Source organism: Poecilia reticulata, chromosome 12 (assembly GCF_904066995.2).
Source record: "Poecilia reticulata chromosome 12, P_reticulata-male-v2, whole genome shotgun sequence".
NCBI classification, from domain to species: Eukaryota; Metazoa; Chordata; class Actinopteri; order Cyprinodontiformes; family Poeciliidae; genus Poecilia; species Poecilia reticulata.
The window spans coordinates 5,589,631-5,599,618 of NC_088841.1; the positions used below are offsets into that span (position 1 = coordinate 5,589,631).

At 41.3% G+C, this 9,988-nt stretch overlaps 1 protein-coding gene across 1 annotated transcript; it reads right to left on the bottom strand.

The window, feature by feature from the left end:
* Window positions 1-776: 776 nt before the first annotated feature.
* tbca (tubulin cofactor a) lies at window positions 777-9,470 on the bottom strand. Its single transcript, XM_081613689.1, has 4 exons — window positions 9,294-9,470; window positions 4,170-4,275; window positions 2,034-2,120; window positions 777-1,149 (listed from the first exon to the last, which is right to left on the bottom strand). The coding sequence occupies exons 1-4, from the start codon at window positions 9,344-9,346 to the stop codon at window positions 1,069-1,071; spliced, it is 327 nt and encodes a 108-aa protein (XP_081469815.1). The 5' UTR covers window positions 9,347-9,470; the 3' UTR covers window positions 777-1,068.
* Between the last annotated feature and the right edge of the window lie 518 nt (window positions 9,471-9,988).

The window sequence follows — 9,988 nt, forward strand, 5'->3', positions numbered from 1 at the left end:
CATCTCATGCCTCAATTAGCGCCGCTGCCCTCCTGCACGGACTCCGATTAGGCCGTGATTTATCCGAAAGAAATATAATTATACCTCCAAATAAAATAATCAGCATTGAAGAGCGATTTCCTTAACGAGACGGAGCGGGGTGGATGTCACGGAGTGGCGCCGCCTCATTAGGGAAGTAATGAGACTTTGGGGGTGATCCCGATAATTATCGAAATCTGCAAAATAAGGATTAAGTCAAATGTAACCTTAATTTGTCTGGCAATTGAGTTCAGTTATTAGTATGACTATTTAGGAAGGACTCACTCAGCGGTAATGTAAGGTGTCGTTATTTTTAGGCCATTTGAATAATAAACGGGAGAGCAGCAGGGACGTTTTGTCATTCACAAGTAACTGACAGGGTTTCCCAAAGTGCTCTTGTCTTTATTGTAGGCATCAAGACACAATCCAGTTCTGTGTGGTTAGCAGGAACATACATGCAATTAAATTCTTCCAAATGGTTAGCTAAGTGGATTAAAATAATAATAAAAAAGAAATGAAAAGCAATGTTAAAGTTGGAAAAAAAAATCTGAAAAAAAGAAGTCTATTAGAAACTTCACAGTGCATATTTGGGCTTTGATTTGTTAGAGGTCATTTTCACCGTACTTTTTATTTATTCAGAAACAAAAAGGCTAAACATGAGAAAATAACAATGCGGACGACAGAAACTCGTCCCAGAGAAGGCAAACATTCAAATTTATGAAAAGTCTCAAGAAAATGAAAAAAGGATTTTCGAAACGTAATGGACCGAAAGTGAGCATTTAATAATCGAAAACGCAGAGAAACCACCCTTCACTCCGCAGTGTTCACAAACAATATTTCGCTGTGTTCTTGTGGGATTTACACACAGGAGGAGTTGAACAAATGGAGGTGGGAGGCGTTAGAAGTAAACAGCAGAAACAATTACATCAAGAGCAAGAAACTTTGAGCGGATTCTGTTGGTCTCTGTGGTTCTGAACAAGGACTGGAGAAAAGGGAATGGACATTTAAGCCGGCGAGAATCCAGCGGCGAGAACAGAAAGCCGGCAGAAATTATCCTTCAAGCTTCACCGAGTCCAATACTTTCCTGGCTTCTTTGTACTCCTCTGATTCGACCAGATCCGCTTCTGATTCCTGCGCACACACACACAAAACACACACCAACAGGGTTATTGCGACCACTGCATTATTCCTGACTTCTATTAAAAACATACACTGAACTAAATGTTTGTCACCATCGTTAGGAAACTTGTTACTGGGAGCTAAAATTAGCAGAGCAGAAGTCGCCGAGAGGGACGTCGCGACCGCAAAGCCGCCGTTTAGTCGAGTGCGTTCCGAGTTCCTGCGGTGGTCGCCGCGGTGACAGCGCCGCTAATGAACTGTGATGAGCGTGTGCACGTCTGCCTCGGGTGTAGAAGAGGGGAGGTTGGTGACTCACACCCTGGAGCCGCCCGGCTGCTGCGCCGCGCTAATTGTGCTGACCCTGAGCCGCGCATGCTTATGTTAGCTTCTCGCCATATCAACTTAAATCCCCGGGGGTTTGGCTGCGCTCTCTGCTTCCATTGTCGCAGCCGTCCACGAGTTCATTAATGCAACGTGTGCTTTCTGTTCATATCCAAAAGTTCACTTTGTTTAAAGCAGCGAAACGGTCGCTGAAGTTCGCTTTCCGGGCAGTTTGATGTATTTGAGAAGCCTTTTTAATCTCGGGGTGCACCGATTGGGAGTGGCCAATGTAATATTTTTTAAATGGCACATTTTCAAAAAAGCCGGACCTGCAGATTCCAATTTTGTCCCATACAGATTTTTATGGTCTAAAATGTCACTAACTATAGCAAGGAAGTTGCTGAGTTGGCAACAGTGGGATGACTATTGTTAAATACAAACTTGTAGATGGATCTAAAGTAACTCTAAACCGGTGGTTTTTAGTGCCAATGTAAAGGATCTCTGTTTCGACTGTTTTGCAATTTTCTGGCAGTTTGTTCCAGATTTGTGGCACATAGAAGTTGAATGCTACTTACTAGTAACTGAAGCAGGTCTGCGTGGGCTACACTGAGGCGACGGCGGCAGTCTGGCACCATCATTCTGGACTCCTGCAGCACCTCCATCTGCACCACACACACACGCACACACAACACCACACCCACACACACACACACACCACACACCCACCACACCCACCACACACACACACACACCACCACACACACACACACACACAACACACACACATCACATCAGTCACTACCATCTCTGGTTATAAGACCTTTAGATCCGCTAAACTGTCAATTTAATACAAGAATTTCTTAAAATTTCCCTCCAATGTCTCGGCCATTGATCTGAACAGCTAGGTACAGGCAGACTGATTGGCCGGGCTTTTGGAACATGGAGGGGAATGTGAATGTGAATGTGGATGGCTATAGCATCCACAGTGGACCTTGAGGCGAGGGTCGCACTGATCAGCGGAACTGCAATACAGTCGAGTGCCAACGTGGAGCCCCGTCCCATATAGTAGAAAAGAGCCAGCTGACGCCATCAGATACACTTCTTGACAGAAACTTCCTCGCCAACCCCGCTGCGGCGCCGCAAAGTCAAAAACACGCCGGACGAGTCGTCTAGGTGCGACAGGGTGAGGCGGGCGAGTGGAGCGACGCTGGAAAGAGAGGAAAGTCACGGTGCCCTCCCCGGTGCGGTGGAATGATCCCATCAGGACGGGATGAAGACGACACTTAAAAGCGTATTGATTCCATTAAAACATAAACCTCTAAGCCATCCTGCCTCACAAACCTCTCATCTTCAATAATCCATCTGGCCTCCCAATCCGCCCGTTTAACACCGACTGAGCCCGTCGCTCAAAACTGCCACCGAGTCAACAAACCCAACACAAACAGAATCTCACAAGCTCACCTTCGGTTTCTGAACCACTGTGGGTCCCGCGTTGAACAGATGGTTTCTTTACATTGTTTTAAAACAATAAAATTATGAAAAAAGGTAAATCGCGCATGAAATTATACTTTTCTCACGAGTAAGATTTTATAATGACTGAATGTAACATTGTAATAACAGTATAAAATGCTATGAAATCAAAGTGGTATGACTGCAGTTTTCAAGCCGATCACTGATATTTAAAAAGCCTGATCTGCTGATCAGAGTAATTTTTTTGTCTGAAAAGTCGCTAAATGCGGCAACAAAGGAACTAAATCAACAGCAATACATAATAATTGAAAGCACATCATCAATATCGATTATAAGTCTGATAGAATATTCTAGAATTTCAATGAACTCCGATCCAGAACCGCATGGCATTGTTGGGGATGTAGGCAGAAGAAAGGCTTTCGCCACTCACCTTCTCCCAGCAAGCAAAACAAGGCTGCTGGCATCAACTCACTCATTCAGTCTTTGGTTACCTAGCAACAACCTGTTGAGTAACTTACACAGCAACAGTTTCAGGTTTCGCCACCATGCCTCATCACTGCCTAAACATGTTTTTAAAAGTCAGGGTGGAGTGAAAACAGGAAAAAACAGGAAAGGTCTCGTCACCAGTTCGGCAATATTTCAGATATTTAAACCAAATAAAACCCTAATCAATAACTATTAGGGTCAGAACTTTAGCAAGTTAATTTAAATGAATTACATAGATTTTAATGCGTTAAACATTTAACACATTTAGTCACATTTTTTACATGCAAAAGTCCAGAGCCAGAGCCTTTGTATTGTGTTTCTAGTACGCTCGTAAATTTGACGTTTGAAGTTTCATCTGCAAACAACAATGGACGACGGAGCCGCTTCTCTTTGCCCAATGGGGATTTATTTGTCCTTCAAAAAACAATCTGATTGGACACTGGAAAAGACAAATAACGATTTAACATTTTAATCTAGTCCTGCCTGTAATAATTATTGATATCAACCAATATGAAACCCTTGTATCGTGTTACGCTGAAAACACAGCATGAGATTATATGGGCCTGTAAACCGTTCAATTACAAACATGTGTCAGCAATCATCAAACTACAATAACCCAACATGATCTAATCATGTCTGGATCAGTTTAGAAAAACTCTAATGACCCAACTTGTGGACTGATCTCATTACATACGCAAATAATCAACCAAAGGATGTGAAGCGTTAAAACCAGAGAACCAGTAAAAGTTGAACACCTGTTTCTTGATGAGGAATTCATCCCCTCCCTCTGCTTTCAGGCATTCCACTTTCTCCTCTTGCTCCTTTGCTTCGTTTATGTAGGAGAGCTCCTCTTTGGCCAGCCTGGAGACGGACGAGAGCAGAGGAAAAGAAAAGAAAAAAAAAGGACACGGTTTAAGGCAAAGACACCGTGTTGTTCCCGCAAACATCAAACACTCGAGACACCGGATAGACTGGACCATGAAAGGCAGGCTGTGATGGTCACTTTTTACAGACTGGGCCATTAATCTTCATGCACTTCCACTGACTGAGGGGACACAGTAGGATCATCTCCCTCAGGATACCAAGGTACACACCACGGTAACAAACTCCTCTCTGCTGCCAAAAGACCTGCTAACTTCACCCTTTGACTTCATAAAAAACATCCGAGCTTGGACAAGGGGTGGGCATTTATCGTATTGTTTATTGCGATAAGTTTCTTATTGTGATAACCATTCTGATTTATTAATGGCCTTTAAACCAGCCCAAATCTGTCGTATTGTTGGGATTGTTAGTTTCACTATTTTCTCCACCGTTTCATCAATGAGAGTAGAGGTGGGCATTTCTTGTATCGTTTATCGTGATAAATGAGACTTCTGATTTATCGCCATCATTTTCACAATCTGTTTCACCAACCAAGTCTCAAATGACCTAGAAATAACTTAATTCTTGCACTCTCTCTACTTTTGATGGGCCACATTCTGGTAAGTCATTAATGAATAAGATCAAAAGCAGTGGTCCCAACAATGGCCCCTGTGGTTCCCCAGAATTGAGAAAAACTCAACTTAGTTAGCATCTGATAGTTGCTTTCCGAAAATCAATAAAGACAGCATCGACAACATCACCTGTACTTACCTTTCATTTCCTGTTTCCGTTTATTTAAATCAAATTCCAATTTTAAGGAAAATATTTTCATTTTAAATGAAAAACGTCAATCCTCTATCCGTTTTTGTTTTTCTGCATCAACCTTCCATAGTAACTGTATTGAACTATCCGTTTCACATCTGAACATTACTAGCTGACCCTTTTAATTCACCTTTACCACTCTCACCCACTCACTCCCACACACTACTACTCCTTCTTAGTGATTAATTGATCATCAATTCAATCCCTAATTTGGACCAAGTCAGCTGGTAAATGGGCCTCCTCTCATTGATTGGTAGTGAAAACGGGCTTGAGTACATTGATAAATTTTGATTATTTATCAATTACGGGCCAAATGGAACTAAATCTATTAAACAGATTCAGAGCCTGATTGGCATAATAGAGTTTGAAAATATCGCTATTGGTAATGATTTCCATCTAATTGTCTTTTTCCGGCTGCGGCCGCTCGTCGGAGTGACAACACAAATTTCATTTTTCATAACATCAGCTGAGTGTAAGTGAGTAATCCTTCATTAGTCAGTCACATTACTGGGGAGCCTTGCCTCCGTGTTGTGCCGCTCCTCGCCTAACCAAGGAAGCCAACAGCACTCTGTCATATTTTACATCAATTACCCCTTATCGTAATGCGCTTCCATCAAGAAGCTTTTAAACAGGCACCATATGTAACGCCGCCTCCTGTCTTCCGCCCTCGCCTTCTTGACGCACGGTGAGTGATGTCGTCTGCTCGGAGAGGAGAAGGTGGCGCACGGAGGAGGAAAAGATGGAGGAAGGGAGTTTGGGATAATTTAAATAAAACTGAAGGACAGTCTAATAACAAAACGTCCATTCCTCCTCCACCTTCCAGACCGGATGTTAATTTCTTATTTCTCACAGACTTGGGAGCGCAGTGTGAATGAGGGGTGGGGTCGTGGCTGGTTTTAAATAGACCTGCCACCTCGGGCTTAATGGAAAAGGCAGCTCTCTGGAAAATAGGGAAAAAAAAAAGAAAAGGGAATTAAAGCCAACCGACACACACATTCGGCCGCCTTCTCTGGCACTGTATTTTTGAGCCGCGGTGTAGTCTCTGCTGCGACCGGAATGACAAAGGCAAATTACTGTTGTCATTTTATTAAGGGCATCCGCCTCGCCAGGGCCAGGGAGGCACTGACTGGAATGTGAGGGGGGCGGAGGGGAACGGCGCAGGAAGTGGGGCCCGGATAAAAGAGCAAGGCGGGCTTTACCAGGAGCCCGAACGAACGAAGAGGGCGGAGGGACTGAAGACGGAGAGAGCAGAGACAAATAACTGTGTGTGCTTAAACCCAGTGGTCTGATTAAAGGGTCATGTCTCAGAGACGCTTTTGGTCCGGAGCGATTTGAGATTTAATATCTCCTGTCTGGTGCTGAGAGAATGTCAAAGCTTGATACAGTAGGAAGGGGCAGAGACTGCACTGCCGCTTCGCCTCCAATGGCTGCTGCTGGACAGCGTGTGGCATTTCTGCCCCCCCACAACATCCTCCGAGGAAAATCATTATTACGCAAGTCTGCAGGACCCTGCTGGTAATCTAATCCACGTCAGAAACAATCAGTAGCATGCAGCACAAATCCAATCAACAGTGGGAAATTAGAGGTTTGCCTATCAAAAGGCAAACCTTTTGATAGGCAAAAGGTTTGCCTAAGTGTATTTCTATCAAAAGAAATACACTTAGCTCATCAAAAATACTAATACATATTATTATTATTATTGTATTCTCATGAAACATCCTTTTGTTAGCTTTTTTTTTTAAACACTGGTACATCTGGTTATTAAACTTATTTTAATGTTTACCCAAGGATGCAAATGTTTTTTTTCTTTATGAAATTAGGAATATTGGTTATTTATTCCTCCTCTGGCACTAAGCATGTTTCTGACTGAGCGGAGTAATTATGCAGAGCAGGGAGGAGATCGATTATTTTTTCAGAGATTATCTGTCTCATGTTAGGACAGCGAAAGTTTTAATACGTATGTAAAAAGTATTTTTTTAAGTTAGATGCTGCAGCTTTAAACAGAGGTTTGGTGTGAGAGTCACTACCAGGTGGAGCAGAAGCGGCGCTCTGTCTGTGAAATATTACTACCTGTAGCATAGCAGCGGTTCAACAGCGAGAGCAGAACCAGCGTTTTACATCGCAGCTCGAAGACTTAAATAATTTTGCGGGTTATTTGTTTAGCTTTCTGACCGTCATGCTAATCCGGGTGAGTGTTTGTAGCTGTGCGCTGCTTTACCTGCTATCTGATCCTCCATATGTCTTTTTAACTGCAGTGAGCCTAGATGTAGCCAAACTCCGTCAAGTATGGCATCGTTTTTATGTCGTATTAGCTTTGTTGTGTTGATGCATTTTGACGTGCTTTAATTTTTCCGCCGCAACACGCAAACTTCCCCATTCACTCAGTGCGTTATAGTTCCACATTGCTTAGGATTTGTTGCTGCGAGTTTGCGCAGTGAAAAGGAAAGAGGAGACCAGCTGCACAGGCAGGCTGCGAAATGAGATGCAGGTGATCGGCATCGGTAACAAGAGACAATGATCACCGATCATACACTTTTTCACGGAAATCGGCCCGATTATGATGGGTGACCGATCGATCGGCACACCTCTAATTTATACCCATAAACATTAGTAAGACTGGAGATAAATCCATCCAAAAGGAATGAAGTATCCAAGTAACGTATTAATCACATAAATAAAATTCAGATTTTGGGTGATATTTGATCAATTATGTCATGAATACGTTGCAATTACAGCAAGAAATTATTTCTTTGAACTTTGAAGGGACATAAATAAAACAAATAGTTAAATAGTAAACTAAACTGTAAATGTATAATGTAAAACTTATTTGTGGAACATATAAAAGTATATTTGCAAAATAATTCTAAGTATGCGTTTCAAATTTGATCAAAAATGGAAACTTTTTTTTTTTTTTTTTTTTTACTTAACAGTGGAACTTTGACCTCAACACACAACTGAAAATGACCCCCTAACAGAACACAGCTGTCTTGACCCAGATTAAGCCGTTTGGTTCCATTTTCAGTCATACAGTTTGTAGTTTTTGTAGCGTCCCGGTTGAAAAGATGGTCTCTTTAACTGATGGCTCACGTTTCTTTATTCAACTGCCTTTACACATGAAGGGCTACAAACATACAAACAAAATACCATTAGCAACTCTTAGTGGTTCCAACCTTTCACTTCAACCTATAAACCTCACTTTATGTAATATCATTAAATTCACAATACATGCATTTAATTAACTGTAACATTTCTGTATTTCAAATGAACTAAAACGTATTCTAACTAACTGTTTCAACTGTTTGACAGTTAATCAAATATTAACAACATTTCATGTCAAAACATAAAAATCACGCTCAATACAATTCAGTCATCAAAACACCTTGTTCCCTCAGTTAATTGATTGTCTGGACCTTAATTGGACTATTCCCTAGTTATCTCCACCCAACCGTAAGTCGGATGCTCGCTCACTCTTTGCACTATGTCCAAAACAGCCAACCGTCAGTTTCTGTCAGAAGTTTGTGTAGATCGCCTAGCAACCTTGTCTCTCCAAAAAAAAAAACCCTCTTTAAATCAAAACATCGGTCAAAAAGCAACAAACAACTCCCGGCCAAATGAGGAAACAGCATCATAAAACAAAACAATAAAACAAAACAAAACAAAAAATCAAATATAAATATATATATATCAATATAGTCATTTACAGTTTTCATTATTATTATCATCATCATTGGCTAAAAATACATTATCAATAACAACTGAGTGCAACTTATTCTTCATTAGCACAGCCAAAATTAAAACAAAATAGAGGCAAAGCAGTGCATCACAGGGACAACCCGGTATTAGCCATCTGCTAGTAGGTTAGCTTACCTCTAGCTTTGGCGCCTCGAGGTTCTACACACATTTTACCAGTTCATTGTTTACGGTCGACGTCTCGCCTTCATTGTCAGTCTGTACGGCTAGAGATTTAAACGCCAACAGAAACCAACTAAACATAACCCCATGCTAAGCTAGCTCTTGCGCTCTAGCAGCGATTCGGGATATACTAAGAGCGCACCCAGCAAATATTTCACCGTGTACCTCGAGAAGTTCCTGTATGACTTAGCTGGTTAGCTAACTAGCATTAGCCTGGGGGGTTGCTTTTATGAAACCTCCGCCTTCGCTAACTGAATCTTATTTAAGTATAGCAAACAAAATACCTCTTCACGATGCCCGTTTTAATTTTGATCTGCCGTATTCTTGGCTCCGCCATGACTGTAGAAGATGAATGAACTCCGTTGCTGTGTGATCCCTCGAGCTAACTGCAGGAGGAAAGCAGATGGACTTCAGGGATGACAAGCTGCTCACAGAGAAGTCGAACGCGGAGTAGATTGTTATTGAATTTTCAGGTCTGATTGGCAGGTCGAGCGAGCGAGAGAGCTGGTCTGTACCTCACGTGATTTCAAATAGATCTATCAATGATTTACAATTTATAAAAGCTTTGTAAATTATTATATTAATTATATTATATTATATTATATTATATTATATTATATTATATTATATTATATTATATTATATTATCTCCGTTGATAATTTTAAGACTTTACCACTGCAACAGTGCCAGCAAAAGAATTTAAGAAAGAGTTTAAGTTATAGCCTCCTGACTAACAGGAAAAAAAAATATTGTCCAATCACCTTTTTTAAAAAAAATCCCACAGTCTTTGTAAGGTAATAAAAGGTTTCATGCACTTACTTTGTCTCTTCCCATAAAATGTGTTATTACTGATGAACGCCATTTTTATGAATTAGAAAAAGGTACGTACAAAAGTCCCACCCCTTCACATGTGTCATCATTGAAAAGCCCTAAATGTCGTCTCCAGACAGCCAAAGGAATTAATTCAGTAGAATGCAG

Excerpts from the sequence above, each read along its gene's own strand:
- tbca (XM_081613689.1), bottom strand. The coding sequence starts at position 9,346 with ATGGCGGAGCCAAGAATACGGCAGATCAAAATTAAAACGGGCATCGTG. Across the intron at positions 4,276-9,293 it reads AAAACGGGCATCGTGAAGAG|GCTGGCCAAAGAGGAGCTCT; the intron begins GTATTTTGTTTG and ends GTCCGTCTCCAG. Across the intron at positions 2,121-4,169 it reads AATTCCTCATCAAGAAACAG|ATGGAGGTGCTGCAGGAGTC; the intron begins GTGTTCAACTTT and ends TGTGTGGTGCAG.